This window comes from Galleria mellonella, unplaced genomic scaffold (assembly GCF_026898425.1).
Source record: "Galleria mellonella isolate WM207_F2 unplaced genomic scaffold, CSIRO_AGI_GalMel_v1 utg87, whole genome shotgun sequence".
Taxonomy (NCBI): domain Eukaryota; kingdom Metazoa; phylum Arthropoda; class Insecta; order Lepidoptera; family Pyralidae; genus Galleria; species Galleria mellonella.
This window is the reverse complement of record NW_026442166.1, coordinates 2,337,363-2,354,829: the sequence shown is the minus strand read 5'-3', so window position 1 is coordinate 2,354,829 and position 17,467 is coordinate 2,337,363. Positions and strand designations below refer to the sequence as shown.

The 17,467-nt window shown below is 30.5% G+C and overlaps 3 protein-coding genes across 5 annotated transcripts in view; 2 read left to right on the top strand and 1 right to left on the bottom strand.

Moving 5' to 3' along the window:
- Positions 1 to 1,696: 1,696 nt before the first annotated feature.
- On the top strand, positions 1,697 to 4,050 carry LOC113518616 (homeobox protein 2-like). Its single transcript, XM_026903576.3, has one exon. It carries the CDS (start codon positions 1,709 to 1,711, stop codon positions 3,893 to 3,895), a length of 2,187 nt encoding a protein of 728 aa, XP_026759377.2. The 5' UTR covers positions 1,697 to 1,708; the 3' UTR covers positions 3,896 to 4,050.
- Positions 4,034 to 7,700, bottom strand: LOC113518615 (adenine phosphoribosyltransferase). Its single transcript, XM_026903575.3, has 3 exons — positions 7,290 to 7,700; positions 6,525 to 6,762; positions 4,034 to 6,029 (listed from the first exon to the last, which is right to left on the bottom strand). Exons 1-3 carry the CDS (start codon positions 7,376 to 7,378, stop codon positions 5,805 to 5,807), a joined length of 552 nt encoding a protein of 183 aa, XP_026759376.2. The 5' UTR covers positions 7,379 to 7,700; the 3' UTR covers positions 4,034 to 5,804.
- A 5,496-nt stretch (positions 7,701 to 13,196) lies between these two features.
- LOC113513687 (zinc finger CCCH domain-containing protein 13-like) overlaps positions 13,197 to 17,467 on the top strand; it is a 43,048-nt gene continuing 38,777 nt past the window's right edge. The window contains exon 1 of one of the 3 annotated variants that reach the window (XM_052902098.1): positions 13,197 to 13,644. In XM_052902098.1, the coding sequence (XP_052758058.1) occupies positions 13,546 to 13,644 (99 nt within the window). In that variant the 5' untranslated portion in view covers positions 13,197 to 13,545. The remainder of the gene's footprint in view (positions 13,645 to 17,467) is intronic. The other 2 variants (XM_052902099.1, XM_052902100.1) reach the window with 2 other exon arrangements.

Sequence of the window (17,467 nt, the reverse complement as noted above, 5' to 3'; positions counted from 1 at the left end):
TTTTTTAATGGATGATAATGAAATTGTAATCCTGTCTGCGCTATCGATATACGCTGGCGGAGCATCAGTGAGGGATGATAGGTAAGGATGAAGAGGCTGGTCAGTTAGCCCATCGTAATGAATACACCTGGAATTCAGCACGATAGTTTCCAGAGGGGACCACGTGGAAGTCGACCTGATAATATATATTGCTAGCAATGGGACTGGTAGTCTACATTACGAACAAATAAAAGCACAAATAAAGCAGAACAAATTTGGCTCAGACATCTCGAATGTCATCATCACGAATTACCTATGATGGTTGAGGTTAAAGGATTGTTAGTAAAACTAACTGCCAAGTTAATAAAATAATCCCTTCTTCTCCGGAATCAAAATCTATGTCTCGTGTCTATAATTTCACTGCCATATCCCAACTTTCAAGCTCAAAACATAACTAAACAAACACAGCTTTACGGCAATAATCTAAGTGACACGAAAGCACCCAAGCAAACGACATTCGTAGATTCCTTCTGGTAACAATCGATCCACGGAGGATTTTCCTGTACACATACCTATAATAACAATACATACTTATTATTAATTATGTATTCTCTATTTCGAATGCATTTAAATATTTGAATATAATTCTCGTAGCGGATACGCGGGCTACATACAAAATATAAAAATATATTTTTTGTCTATGGACCCAATATTTTGCGACCCATAGATAAAAAATATCAAAACAAGTAATGCTAATCTGGACCATAATCTGTGGTTAAACATGCACGTTGCACGAACGTAGTCACCTAATTTTTATTCCGGAAGCGTACGAAAATATTCGTGTCGATAAATATCAAGTAGCAAAGATAGTACAGGCGAGAACAAATTTGATTTTTTTTTTTTCTAAAATAAGACACAGCCCATATTATACGATGACAATGTATCTTTCTATCACATATTTTGTAAGTTTATCAACATAATACAAAAGAAATAAACAAATATTTCCTCTTTATAATATTAGTTTAGATAATAAGTTGGGTGGGATGAAATTATGTCTGCAAGAAAGTATAACACCCTAGTTCTCAGAAATGGCAAACTACCATAGGTGAGCAAATATATTTTGTAAAGCACATGGCGTTATTTATGCCTATAGGCTACTATTTTCCACCACTTGTTTGCCATTCTACGTTGCATAAAAAAAGTGCTTATAAATATTTTTTAGTACATAATTAATAAACAATTAGGGTGTTCAATCCATTATGAAATTATAAGATAATTATTTTAATATTTAATTTTCATATCATGAACATGAAATATTAAAATAACTATTTATTTATTTATTTACACTTTATTGTACCAAGTAAAAAGAGAGATAACAAATACAGTAAATATTAATGAGAAGTGATACAAAAGGCGGCCTTATCGCTAAGCAATCTCTTCCAGACAACCTTTGGGTAGAGAACATTGAGAAAAAGACAAAGAGTAGGTGGCGCACTATTACATATACTATCCTTATTTAAGAAGAAACACATTACAAAACGCATTCACTTTTTTATGCGAATGTACCTACTCAATATTATTATTTTCCTGTAGGAAGATCTTAATTTCAAACAATAAAAAATTACCATGTTAAGTGAGTCATTTATTATTGTTCCTTAGAATTTTCCTCAAGCTCTTGTCATATAAAAGCTAGGATTTCGTAATCAACGTCAGTCGATCCAAATCAAACATGTACAACATACTTGTATTACTTGTTTTCGTGTCTGTAACCAACGCCCGCGATATTACAGTGGGCTCTGATGCTGGTAAGAAAATATTCGACGAAAACTTTCAAGCTAGTCCAGCTATATGGAGACAAGTCCAAAATGTAACAATTAATACAACCGACGACGAAGTGATAAGTAAAATTATCGTGAAAGATCTTAGAGCAGAAAAGGACGGAGATGTGAACATTGTCGATGGAGGAGAAGGACAAGAAAAGGTGACTTTAGAACTCAAAAGCCCAACAGCATTAAGAGGATACGACTTTCGTATAGAAGCCTACGCAGTACCAAAGTCACAAGAAAAAGTTAAGGACGAAGACAAATTACAAGATGATTTAACTCACCCCAGACAAGTAGGAATTGCAAAAAATCCGCCAGAAACTTCCCAGAGTACGGAACTTAACTTTGCTGACCCACGAATCAATCATGATGACCGCACCACAATTATTCCAGAATCAAATGAGAAAAGGCTACCTTTAATAATATCTGCAGATACCAATGACAATAACAATGAAAGAAAAATTCGCGACACGACTCATGATACAAATAAACAAGATGGAGATAGTCTAAAATCAAAGCACCCATCTCTTGCAGGAGTTGAAATAAAGAAAACAGAAATACCGGTAAATAAATACGGAGAAAATAAAAGTGAAGGTTCCAATAATCCGAAGCCTGGAGATGCAGAAACTAACAATGGAGACATGTTGCCCATGGATAAAGATTTAAAAGAGAATAACGGAGAAACAAGACATACACGTGCCTTTGATGATGAGACCAATAAAAAAGTAACATCCAAAATAGATAAAACAAACGAGAACCGCAGAATTGGAAACGACGAAGGAACGCCTAAATTTACCAAAGAATCAAATTTTTCACCATTAAACAAAAATAGCGCGTCCTTAAGCTTTCCTCCGCCAACACCTACAGGTAATGATAGAAATGCAAGAGAAACTAATAAAAATACTAAATCTGAAGTAAGTGTGACACCACTTTCTAATAACTACCCTACACATTTTTCATCGCAAACTGACAGCAAAAACGTACCATCAACTTTCAATCAGGATACTCCATCAATAGATAGCTTAAAAACAAATGCACCAGATGTGAAAAGTATTACTAATAATCCTGATATAAAAGATAAAGACGAAAAGCTTGCTCCTACCATTATTACTGGAAAAAATGTCAAACCTGAGTCTACTATAACAAATGATAAAGAAAGAATTGTTCGAGATACACATAATGAAGATAAGATCGAAAATTACAATTTACCAAAATCATTAGGCTCATCAAACATTACCAATGATCAAAATAATGAAAAGTCAGGATATTCGCCCACTTCACTCAAAGAATCGATTATTCCTGCGGTATCACTCAATGGGCAAAATAAAAATAACCCTGTATCAGACAAACCTGCAGTAGAACATAAGGACGAAAAACAAATTCCAGCAGTAACATCCAGGGGAAGTAACAAACCTGATTCTACTATGACAAATGATAAAGAAAGAACTGCACGAGATACAAATAATGCTGATAAAAATGAGAATCATAACATACATAAAGCACTAAACTCAAACGATAATAATGAACGGTCTGGAAATTTACCTAAAATGCTAAAAAATATAAACATCCCTACGCTATTACTTAACGAGGATAATAAGAGTAATCCAGTATCTACTAGCCCACCGAATAATCCATTAGTAGAAAACAAGGGAACATCACCGCAACCAGTAACATCACAAAACACAAATCCTTCTGAAGCCAATGACTACTTGCACACTTTAAATCCAGTACATCAAGAACATCCAGTGCCTTATCCTTATGATGCATCATCGACGACTCCCAAAGTTGATCATAAAAGAGATACATCATCTGATAAAGTTGATACAGTAAAGGATTCTTCCCGAAAATCACCACGGCTTGCTAGTACCACTGAAAATATCGAGCTTTCTACAGTAAAAGTAAATATTCCTAGGATAAGTGGACAAGCTGTGCCCTATTCATATACAACACCGAAATCGGAGCATAAACGAGATACAGTATCGACAGAAAAGAGCGCAGAAAAAAATGAAGATGCTCGTAGTGAAGAAAATTTGAAAATCCCCCCTAAAATTTTTGGTAATGGAAACGCAAAGCCTGTGATATCTATTCAGTAAGTTATTAATTATTGAAAAAGTTTACCAAGTGTACATTTGGTGAACTTTGCATTAAAATTAATATTTTTATTTAATATTTAATTGTTAGTTATTTTTAATAATAATTACATAAAAATTGTCAGTGAAATGAAATAAATGTTAATTAAAAAGTAACATTTTATTGTATAGCTGCTCGTATAAAACAATAAAATCAACAGAATATAAATGGAATTATTCATAACAGACTCAAAATGATTTTTTTTTTGTATAAAAATTATCTTCAAGTATACATTTAAAATTGAGCATTTTGCTTAGGTAGTAGTATTCTAACACAGAAATATATTCAAATAGCAGACAACAGCGTTTACTTTATTTGTTTATAATAGAAAAACCAAAAGCTAAAATATTGCATTATAAAAAAAAAAATAGTAAAGACAAAAAACTAATTACAAATTCAAGTATATTTTGATTCATTATCACTAAATAATAAATATCACTGGACATATACATCTAGTTTCAAACTAAGCAGAACGTTTACTATGGATATTAGATAACTAATAGATAAACTTTTTTATAATATACAGTAATGACTAGCTGTTACCCGCAGCGCTGCCTGCATGAATCGGTATATAAAATATCCTGAGTGAAAATATGATATATATAACCTACCTTCATAAAGTTTCAGCCAATTCAACTGATCGGTTATTTTATAGCATTTTTTATGCGATTCTTTACAATAATATAACTTTTTTATTTATGAACCGATTGAAATAAAACAAATGCTAAATGTTATGTGGAGCAAACCGCATCGCATTAGTGAAAACCGCTTTCAAATCGGTTATGCCGTTTCTGAGATAAGAGCGCACAAACCTACAGACAAACAGACAAAAAATAAGTCTTTTGGGTTCCATTGCATTCATAATATTTTTTCATAATATTTCATCATATTGGCTATAACAGACCTATAAAGAGATTGTATTTTAAATCCGAATATTATGCTGTTATAATAGATAAAAAAATGTAAACCCTTCATTATATTAAGACGTATTTTATCTGTGTAAAATTAAAAAAAAAAAGAACATCATTACCAATTTCAACATCACCCATATCTATTTTCAAATATGTTAAAAGTCTTTTATCCAATATTATTTTTTGAATAAAAGATTTTTAACACATTCGTTATTGCATCAATATTGTATAATATATTGTAACTAAAATATACAGATATTGCTATATATTAAGCACCCCTATCCTGCACTAATAAATCAGAACAAAAAATAAAACAAGTGATTTAAATCTTACACTAACATTGAGGAATGTAGTTTTTGTCTATTTAAAATTTGTAAAAATATACCATAAAATTGTTACAATAAATAGGTATTTAGCAAACAATTTCATAAACATATTTTAAATTCACAATCAGTACTCAATGCGACGTGAATACAGGCAAATAGTACTTTCATATCTGATTTTATTACTCATAGTTTAGGTATTAGATATTTGTGTACTAGTTACCTGTAATACCATGGCATTAAGTTACAATTGTGAATTTACAATATGTTTAAACAACGCGAAAGTTTAATATTAACAATTTCACAAACTTTCACAATCTTTGTTTTTAAAACTGGTAACACCTGTAAAAATCAAATAGAATGTTATTATTTTTTTATATTTCAACATTGTCTGTTCCAAAATGCGGGATTATGTAAAACATTTTCATATATGACTTTTAAGCACTATTCTATATTTTCAAAACTGAAATTTAAATTAAATATTATAGGTGTGACTGATATGTATGCAAGTCCATTACAGAATAATATTTGCCGATAAGTATGAAGTTTGACAGGTAATACAAATGTTGTTCTTAAATATTGCATTGTACTTTTCCTATTTACTTCACATAGTGATAGATCACTTGTATTATCTATTGCTAATCATGCTTAATCAAGGAATGTACAGATATACCATCGGGAATGTTTTTACGGCCATTGAGGGATTCTAGTTCTATCACCGCAAGGCAGCCAATGACATCTGCTTGGCAGGCCTTCAGTAAGTTCACCGCTGCTGTGATTGAGCCCCCGGTAGCTATTAGATCATCAACAATAAGGCACTTCTGTCCGGGACGGATTGTGTCCTTCTGAATTTCCAAAACATCCTGGAATCATCGAAAATTTATAACAAACATATAGTATATAAAAAAGCAGTAGTAAAAGTCATTTGCTTAGACACCTCTGTCCCATTCGTGTTTTTACTGTAAAGCAGTTGAGTTTGTATGGCTGTGTTTCGGTTTGAAGGATGGGATATGGCAATGAATTTACAGGGTACAGAGGACTTATTTCTGAGTCCTCAGTAATGGCAACATATGGGAGGTATAATGAATGAAACAGTATACTCTGTTATGTCCATGGCTATAGTCTATAGGCAACGGTTACCACTTTTCATCAGGTAGGTCGTTAGCTTGTTAGCCATTCTAAGTTGCATAAAAAAGTATGATAATGGAAAATAAAATTTGGACAGTGACACTATGTCAATAGATTTTCTATTTTAAATGTTGAGGACACTTACATGAGAGACATTAGTAGATATACATATATAAGAGACATTAAACAGTTGACAACCACTTGAGTATATCATCAGAGATTATACTTACAGAGCCATATTCCAAATCATATTTGTATGATACAACTTCTCCAGGTAGTTTCCCCTTCTTTCTCACCGGTATAGAACTAACTCCTAATGCAGCTGCCAGAGAGAAGGAGAACAGAAACCCTCGTGACTCCAGTCCAACTATTGCCTCTACATCTTTGTATTTAACCTGTATCGTTTCCAATAAGAGAGTTTGTAAAAGTTTGCATGTAGCGCCATCTGCAATTGCTGAGAATATATCCCTAAAATAGAAAATTCTTTATGTTATATCTCATATTAATATATATTCTTAAGTATAATTGAAAAAGATGAATAGATATTTAAAATAAATAAAAAAAAATATAATAATTTTTTTACCAAAATATATATTTTTAATATAATATTTGGAAAATTAAATTAAAAAAAAATATTTACAAAAATCAATCAACTACTTTATTAATTAGAGAATGAAATAGAATTGTACAATCTTTTGAACACCTGACTGAATACCCAAATGTAATATTGTACTTCAATAATTTTAAAATATGGTAGATTGTTCTATTTTGACTCCATATATATTAGTATTTTATTTTATTCAGACTGTTTAATAAACAAACATTCAAACACAGGTGCTCAGTTGAAAGAACCAGAATAGAATAGGCACCAAAACAAGGGATTAGAAGACTAACTTCAGTCTAATAATTACAGAACTTTTTTAAGAACATAATCCTATCAATACTCTATCAATGGCAGTAAATAATATTTAAAAACAAAAAAACCAATTACTTACCAGAACAATATTCCTTTCTTGGGAAAATCGGGATAGCTCTTAATTTTGCTCTTCAATTCAGCTAATTTCTGTTCATGATCTTTAACCATCTTTTACAATTCTTTTTTTTATAGATATCACTTGATATTACTTACTACTGCGTAAAAAAATAATCTGAGAGTACTAGGTTACTTTAATTGTATTTCTTATCAGCCAATTTAGTTGTATCTCCTTGTTAGTGTCCGATTCGATCAGTCACCTAACCTTCATATTTTTAACCTCGTTTTAACACATTGCACAGATAATTAGATTAATATTGTAATACCTACAAAATAATAAAACGAAAATATAAGTAATTAATTTATTATTATAGATTAATATCAATGAACAAGTAATCAGAGGAATAATAACGTGAATTTTTAAATTGACACCTCCAATGTTACCAACTATAACTATTCCTTAAATTCCCATTTATTAAATTGCAGTATGCTGTTCCTATCTGTCCGTTCGTATAATATCTTTGAGTAAGCCCACAGATATTATTTGTTTTTAAAAACAAAAATCGAAGCACTTAAAAATAAACAAACTTTAAATAAAAATTATACTGACTTCAAAAATAAGATGAAATAAAAAGCAATAAGCGAAAAACTAAGCTGATATTAGACGTTTAAAGGAGAAAATGAATTTGAAGTCAGTGCCAATTGAGGCGTTATATTGTTGTTGTTAGATCTGTATAATTTGGCAATTGTTTGCAATTGTTTAATGGTTGGTCATTAACCCTTAAAAACATTTAAGTATTTCGTTAGAAACCCTTTTTTAATTTAAATTGTAACGAATATTAAATGTTTTTCAAGGGTTGGTTATTAACCCATCAGTTTAAGTATTTTTTATTTTTGTTTATTTTTTCTTTTAATTAGGTGTATATTTTTCAATATTTTTTTTAAATTAAAAGTAAATATCAGTTTGAATTTCGATTTTTTATTTTTGTTTATTAATTTTTTTAAGTTAGTTTATTTTTTTTAAATGTTTGTTTTTCATTATTAATGTAAATAATACATAAGCAATGAGTAAACACTACGAAATACAACCAAACTGTTATTATATCATAGCAAAACCGTAAATTATTTTACAAATTAATTAACTTTAGTATGAATTTTAGTTTTTGTTTTTAACTTTTAATCTTATTTTTAATAACAATACTATTCGTATCTAACAACAACTTTTAACTCTTGCTAATAAGATAATCTACTCGTCAATAAGACGACATTACCTTATAATATACGTATTGTGTTAATCGAATCAGTCTGTGGCTTCCATTATTATCTCAATAGACCGAAATGATGACTTCCAGCTCCAATCACCCAAATAATTTGAAAGAGCCTAAGAAACGATTTATACGTTCCTATATTATTTAAGAAATTATCCCCTAACTCAAAATCGTTAAGGAGTTATACATGCTTATGAACTATCCATAATCATCTCATCAGCATGAAATGATGATTCCCAGAAACAAATATCTGAATAACATTTGAATAAATATGAAACATTATATAATATATAACCTATAAAATTTAAGGATTTCCCTTTATTTCCTTGGGATTCCATGATTAGATCTTAACTTGGTGACGATGGCACCACCTCAAGAATATGTTCTTTCAAATAATAAAAAATAATTTTGTAATCGGTCCACAATTGATGGAGAGATCGGTACATAAAATCTACTATAGAATATACATATAACTTCCTTCTTTTTTGAAGTCGGTTAAAAATATTAAAAATGAACAATATACTCTTAAATACCTGGTTAATTCAGTATTTACCTATACACATATATTAAACGTAAGTATATTAAATGCCATCCAAGCCAAATCTTTAAATAATCAAAAATACTGACGTTGTAAAATTTTGTTAAAAATGGAAATATAAACTTTCTACTGAAAATCGGGTTGTATAGCTGTAGTATACGAAACTCTTTACAAATACTGGTTTGTTTTTCTATTATTGACTTAAGATTGTGACATAATAATTGTCTGTATAATAATACTGTACTATATAATTAAACCAATATTTCCCTATGGTCTATATCGTTTTGTATCAATTAATTCAACTAATAAAATACAACTAATTATGTCAATTTTGAAAAATAAAAAGAAATTTGAATCCGAGATGATATCGTCAACTCCAGGGCCGGCTTCATAAGTTTGTCGCGTGACCTACGGCCGGAAAGATTTGAATTAGATCCAAGCTCTACCGATGCTGATTTAGAATGGACACATTGGATATATACATTCGATAATTTTTTGTCCGAAAGTATTGGTGAGTTTAAGGAGGAGCATAAATTAAAAATCTTGATTAATCACTTATCTCCCAGCGTTTATGTGTACATAAAAGAATGTAATGATTATGAGTCAATTTCAATTTTAAATAATACTACATTAAACAAAAAAATGAAATACATGCACGTCATATCCTATAATCAAAGCAGCGCAGTGATGAATCTATAGATCAATACTTGCAACTTAAACTTTTGCTCAAAAATGCTACTTCAAAGATGTTAAAGCTGAACAATATCGATCTGAATATATTAGAGATGCATTTATTGCTGGTATTTCCTCACAAAAAATTCGCCAACGTTTATTAGAAAATTTTGAACTCTCACTTGATCAAGCTTTCAATCAAGCAATTTCACTCGAGATGGCAGAAATTAATTCCCTAGCTTACAATGGTAATTCTTTGCCCCTTAATTCTGCTGATGCCTAACGGCATCTATCTAATTCACAAAAGAAAACTCAAATATGTTCCCTGAACAACAACGATGTATCTACTGTACGAGATAATTTGGCTGAGTCTGCTTTAGCTGCTGCTTCAAATAAAAGAAGATGTTTCTTCTGTGGCAGTAATGTAATTCATCAGCGAATAAAATGTCCAGCTTTGAATAGTACTTGTCAGATTTGTTCTAAAAAGGGACATTTTGCTAATGTTTGCCGAAGTAAACAAACTATGAATGCTGCTGAACAAACGAAAATGATACTAATTATTCTGTGGAGGTTGCTGCTATATCAGCAGCTTCTTTACCAATACATAAGGCAACTGTACCTTATTATTAATAATTATCGTGCCGAAGCTCTTATCGATACCGGAAGCTCGATAAGTTTCATAAATGAAGAATTGGCGCAACTCTTGAAATTGAGACAGAAACCTTGTCAGCAAATTATTACTTTAGCTTGCTTAATCATACATCTCCAGTCACCTGTTACTGTAATGCTACTATACAATTATATAATCACTCTTACAGCAATGCCAAGTTACTAGTTGTACGTAACTTATGCACTGACATTATTTTAATGATTTGCTTAAAATCACCATTCTTTAGAACTCCAGTTCGGAGGTCCCAGAGATTCTTTGAAGATATGCAATGTTATGGCTGCAAATATATAACGCAACTCTATTTTCAAATTTGTCGCCTATATCAAACCTGTGGCAATAAAATCAAGGCGCTATAATGATGATGACCAAAAATTCATTTCTGAAGAAATTCAAAAGCTATTAAAAGATGGAATTATAGAGCCAAGTATGTTTCTTGGCGAGCACAAGTCCTAGTAACTGGTGGCGGTATATCGAAAACGTCTTGTTATTGACTATTCACGAACGATAAACAAATTTACAGAACTTGATGCGTATCCATTGCCGAACATTGAATTTCTTGTATCTAAAATTGCTCAGAATAAATATTTTAGCCAAATAGACCTTAAAAGTGCTTACCACCAAGTGCCGATTCTGCAAAAGGAAAGACCTTATACAGCATTTGAAGCATGTGGTAAATTATATCAATTTACACGTATACCTTTTGGAGTTACAAATGGCGTATCAGCATTCCAAAGAACGATGCAATATATTATTGATAATGAAAATCTTACAGATACTTATGCTTACTTAGACGATGTCACTGTTTGTGGAAAGGATAAATTAATGATGCTAACTTAGCCAAATTTATGACAGCAGTAGAAAAATATAAAATTACTTTAAATAAAGATAAATGCAAGTTTGGCTCTGAGTCTATTAACTTATTGGGTTATACTATAGAGAGATAACACTGTAAAGCCTGATAAAGAGCGTCTTAAACCATTACTTTCTATGCCTGCACCTACAGACTTAACTTCCTTGAAGAAAATATTAGGTATGTTTGCACATTTTTCTAGATGGATAAACAATTATTCAGAGAAAATAAGTCCTTTAATAACGAATAACTCATTTCCTTTATCACATATAATAAGCGAATCATTTGAAAGTATCATTTAAAGATATTGCAAATGCAGCTTTTAGCAATTGACGACACACAAATGTTCACTGTCGAAACAGATGCTTCTCATCATGCTTTGGCAATTTCGCAAAATGGACGCCCTGTAATTTTTTTCCTTAACAGATTTATAGAAACCATTCGTCAATAGAGAAGGAAGCATCAGCGATTGTTGAAAGTACGTAAATGGCGTCATCATTTAATTGGAAAACATTTTCTTTTAATAACTGATCAACAATCTGTCTCTTTTATGTTCAATCAGAAGCATACAAGTAAAATTAAGAATGAAAAAATAGAGAGATATATAACTGTCTTGTTTTAAATTTGATATTGTCTATCGACCTGGTAATATATATCAGATGCATTATCAAGAGTTTGTGCTAGTACATTTTCACGTAAAAATTTATATCAACTGCACAATACTCTATGCCATCCAGGAATCACAAGAATTCATTTGCGTTCTAAAAATTTGCCCTATTCTCTTGTAGAGATTAAAGACATGACTGCGAGTTGTCCTATTTGTGCCGAGATAAAACCTAGATTTGCAAATAGCAAAGGACGACTTATCAAAGCTACTTCTCCATTTGAAAGACTCAGTTTAGACTTTAAATTACCTTCAATACTGAAAATAAATATATATTAACTATTGTTGATGAATTTTCTCGTTTTCCATTTGCTTACCCGTGTAAAGACGTATCATCAGGAACTGTCATAATGTGTTTAAAACTTTTGGAACGCCTATATATTCATTCAGATCGTGGTGCTGGATTTATGTCACAAGAATTTAAAGATTTCCTACTAAGAAATAATATTGCTTGTAGTCGAACTACACCTTAAATCCGGAAGGAAATGGTCAAGTTGAGCGATTGAATGGGACACTGTGAGAACCATCCAATTATCTTTAAGATCCAAGAACCTTGACATACGATATTGGGAACAGGTATTAGCATTACATTCCATACGCTCTTTGTTATGTACTGCTACGAATGCAACTCCACATGATAAGTTGTTATGTTTTCCCAGACGATCTGGTATATATATTTAATGATTCACAATACTTTTGAAGAAAAACGTAAGAAAAAGTAAATATGATCCTCTAGTAGAAGAAGTCGAATTGCTAGAATCCAACCCAAATTATTCTTTAGTACGTTTTGCTGATGGACGAGAGGATACTGTATCTAATAGACATCTTGCCCCAATTAATAGATTAGTTGGAGATATAACTAACACTGACGAAATTGAGAACTCCGATCGATCTCGAACCGATACAGATACCGAGAGCTGACTTTTGAATGCTGATGGCACTGGGCCTTTTAATGGTGGTCGATCGTCTCAGCGGCTATTCGTGAAAGAACCACCCGCTTATTTAGCATTATGAATTATAATAACTTAGGTTTTTTAAAAAACATGGGTGAATGTAGTATACGAAACTCTTTACAAATACTGGTTTGTTTTTCTATTATTGACTTAAGATTGTGACATTCCTTTTCTAACTACTATTGTCTGTAATAATACCAATGTATCGTTATTTTTAGCTGAATTAAACCAATATTTCCCTATGGTCTATATCGTTTTGTATCAATAGCTTAGTTTCTTTGCTATTCCCATTGTGGATAATAATTATAATACTACTACTATATAACTAGGCTGTATGGACCACATACTTTGCCTGCGTATTTTGTGCAAATAAAAAAAATAATTACAACTATCAATGTCATGTTATATTGTTAATTGTCAGTGTGAAATTATATTGTCAAATTCAAAATCAAAGTTTAAACGACCAAACGTAAAACAATTTTTAATTTTACAAAATTAAAATAAAAAATATTTACAATTGTTTAAATGACAATAGAAAATAATTATAATATAACGAATGTGAAACATTTGCCATTGTATAATCAAGACGTATTTCGCAATACAATCATAATTTTCCCGCGCTGGAATTGAAAGTGAAACTTTCACGGTGTACACAATAATAAAATGTTATCTACCGGTGATTTAGAAAGGCTCATTATTATGAAAAGGCGTGAGATTGAGAAAGAGAAAATGCTGCTTGGATTAGCTTCGCGTCCTGTAAATGTGAGTTTTAATTAATTTAAAAAAGTAAACTTATTTTTGAAACTATTGAGTGTGTCGCATGTTTATCGATTTTCTTTTGCCTTCATTGCTTCGTCTAGCCAGTAACTCTGCACTCAAGTGTTTTCCTATCGATTCAACTATACGTGCCGGTTGTTTGGCTCGTTGCGTAGAATAATGCATCTGTGACGTAAATAAAATAGTATATATATATATATATATATATATATATATATATATATATATATATATATATATATATATATATATATATATATATATATAAATAATTTACCTACCTATATATTGTTTTATTTGAATTTTTTAATTAAAATGTCTGTCAAATATTTCTTTTATTTTTATTATAAATATATTATATAAACTACTGTGTTTTTATGAATTCATATATAAACATTTTCTTCTCTTATTTGTAAATATTAAGCTTTCTTTTTATTATTACCATTTGTTTTTGTATAGTTATGTACCTTTATATAATCTTATGATATTTTTGCAATAACATAAAGATATGTTATATTTTTGCAAATTCATAAGTAAATTTGAAAGTTCAATTTGTAATTGTCCAAAACTTGATTTGTCTTTGTTATATTTTTTAATAATAACACATTAGTTGTAGATATCAAAAATAAATAAATAGGTATTAACTAACTATTAAGGGGAATATGCAAAATATCTTAATATCTCTAAAATGTTGAGCTATAATGATGCATTTTACATAAGAGAGATAAAACTTTTACAGTTACATATAAATTTGTTTAAAATTTGGCCCATTATAAATGTTTCTTTTTGTAGGGTTTAGCATCTACGCTCATGTGGTTTGAACCAGTAAAATGTTAATAAAATAAAATATTATTTACTGAATTTTTTAATTTTTAAATTGCCAGTAAGCAAGCATATCATAATAATATAATAACATCTTGTATATTATTTAATAAATAGAATAAGTTATTTAACTCATATCTACAATTACTGTAATTCTAATGTTTAATTTGGTATAATATTTATCATGGATTTATATACAGATTTTTTAACCTCATTGGTAAAACAAAATAAAAAAATATTTAATCATGTTTCAGTGAAAGACTATAAATATGTAAATAATATATATCCTCTTAATGTTACTAATATATGTCAAATTTCTTTTAACATTTTTGGATGTTTGTTACTCAATCTTTTTTGTACATCTGATTATATTTAAGTACTAGCTTATTGTTCATTACTTTAAATGCGCAGATTTTAGAAGTAGGGAAACCAGTGAAATTGACCACTTCTAGACGGCATATCAAGATAAAACATACACTAGTTTTTAAGTTAGAATTTCGGGAATATAACAATGAAAACTGCATTTAATTTAGTGTAGTAGTTTTTGGGTGATGCCTTAATAAATATACAGACAGAAAACTTCTAAAAATTGTTCATATTAAAACCTCTTATTTCTATTTTTTTAATATTATGTATGTACAGACAGTGTCCAGTTACAATTTTATTATATTAGAAATATTTGTTACACAAATCAAATCATATTTATTCGCTTGCTACATGGTACAATAAGAAGTTACATATACAAGTAGGTACATAACATGTAGCACCCTGTAGAGGTATGCAAATGTTAAACTGTATTTAGTTTCTAGATCTAGTCGCAGATCTGTTTTCTAGTGCATATGATTTTAATCCTGATCCATGTGACCAAATATGCAGGTTAATACTGGTAATTTTAATAAAACATTCATCTCATATACCTGTCCAGTCGGGAGAATTGATTGCGTTAAATAAAATTATGATGTTAAGGAAAAAAAAAATTAATAATCACATCATGTCTATAGGCAATGGTTACCATCTTCCATCAGGTGGGCCGTCAGCTTGTTTGCCATTCTAAATTGTATAAAAAAAAATCATAGAAGCATACACAATTGTCTATGAGTATTGAACACTTTATGTATGGTAGTAATCAATCATAATCTATTTTTTTTCTCGTTTATAATTTTAAAAACAATTTTTGTTGTACTGATATTATTGGTAGTGAATGTGTACATTTGTAATGATGAATTTTTGTTATTCTTTCATGCAAAAACTACTAAACAGATTTAAATGAAATTTAGTACATAGGTATGTTATATATGTTATGTATTATTTAACACAGGCAATACTGCAGGATATAGTTAGTATTATTATATATATATATATATATTTATACTATAGTTTTGTTGTATATATATTTGTGTTACTTTTTTGGAGTAAGCTTTACAGCTTTTATTTTTTATTAGTCAGGATTAAAAACAAAATTGCAAAACTCTAATATATGTATATATATATCCTTACTGTAACAATATAAATGTAAAAGGGATTTTGTATGTTTATTACCTTTTAGTGCCTTAACACCTTTTTATCATTAAGTTTGCTATGTACTACACACATAGTATTACTTTTTATATTTTCTCAATTCAATAATGCATCCCACCTACTAATTTTTCTGTTTGCCCAATGGTTGTCTGATAGACAACACTGTCCAGTGATGTCTGCCATATGTAAATAGAGTTTCACTGTGCATTAAAGTTTAAATAAATAAAAAAATAAATAGTACCTATTTGGAATGGGAAAGGATATTTCAATCTTGATGAAATTAATATAGAACCAACTTGTCGTATCATCAAAATCGGTTCAGAATTTACAAATGAAGAGAAAAAAAATTGTTTTTATAGAAAGTATAGGTTTACAACCTCAAACTTAGCTATAACATTATAGACAGTCTCCGCTAGCTGCACTGACGCAATGCCGTATCGTAACTTATCATAATCACAGATAAGACTAGTCATAGGAAATGGCGAGTGGGGATTATTATTGACGGGGACTAGCGGCCCATTGCTAGTTGTATTGTCGACACGCAGTCTACTTTGAAAACTATCGTAATTAATTCGTAGTGAATTAGTCACGGTGGGACAACTGACTTGACTTCATCCACACCTATCATCCTTCACTAGTAGCGTATATGATTGCGCTAGCAAAGTTACTATTTTATTTTTAATACATAAAAAATACAGTATTTTTTATCTGTACACTGATAAGCGCTTATAAGCAAAGATTAAATGAAGTTGTAAATTAAGTGTTTTTTCAGTTCATTACGATATTAAATACTTACAAGTATTATTATGTTTTTTGATTCATCATATCAGCTCTTAATCCTCCACAGCTGGACATAAGTCTCCCCCTTGGGGGTTTTGTCAGTAGTTGCCACGCTAGGCAGGCGGATTGGGGGTTGTAGTCAGGCTTTAGAGATGTTTTAAGAGGGACGCCGCTGCCCATTCCTTGTCGTCCCTTAGTCGTCTTTTACAACACTCACGGGAAAAGAAGGAGTGGCTTTGATTTTTATATTTTTTTTACTGTTTTTTTTTTCTCATTTTTAGCTCATTATATCTTTTTGTATGAATACATAGAATTTGACATAGAATAGGCCACCTTTTCCTTTCCCGTGGGTGTTGTAAGAGGCGATTAAGGGAATTTCAAGGTCGAGGAAATTGGCGGCAGCCTCCCCCTTAAAATATCACCAAAACCTAACTACGAACCCGCCTGTCAAGCGTGTCAACTACTAGTAAAACCCCCCTTATGGGGGACATCTATGTTCAGCAAGGGACAGTTAACGGCTGATGTAATGACGATATCTTTTTGTAAAATTGCTTATGTATTTTTGTGTACTAAAATGTTAAATGTATGTTTGTGAAGCAATGTTTTATTTGGTTTTATATTTCGTTGATACTAGCCAATAAGTGCTAACCTCATACCAAATGCCAAGATGTATCGATTAGGCATTAAA

What these genes read in the sequence shown, in the direction of transcription:
- LOC113518616 (XM_026903576.3), top strand. Translation starts at nt 1,709, where the DNA reads ATGTACAACATACTTGTATTACTTGTTTTCGTGTCTGTAACCAACGCC.
- LOC113518615 (XM_026903575.3), bottom strand. Translation starts at nt 7,378, where the DNA reads ATGGTTAAAGATCATGAACAGAAATTAGCTGAATTGAAGAGCAAAATT. An exon ending in AAGAAAGGAATATTGTTCTG is followed by an intron (nt 6,763 to 7,289) that starts GTAAGTAATTGG and finishes TTTCTATTTTAG; the next exon opens with GGATATATTCTCAGCAATTG. An exon ending in ATGATTTGGAATATGGCTCT is followed by an intron (nt 6,030 to 6,524) that starts GTAAGTATAATC and finishes CGATGATTCCAG; the next exon opens with GATGTTTTGGAAATTCAGAA.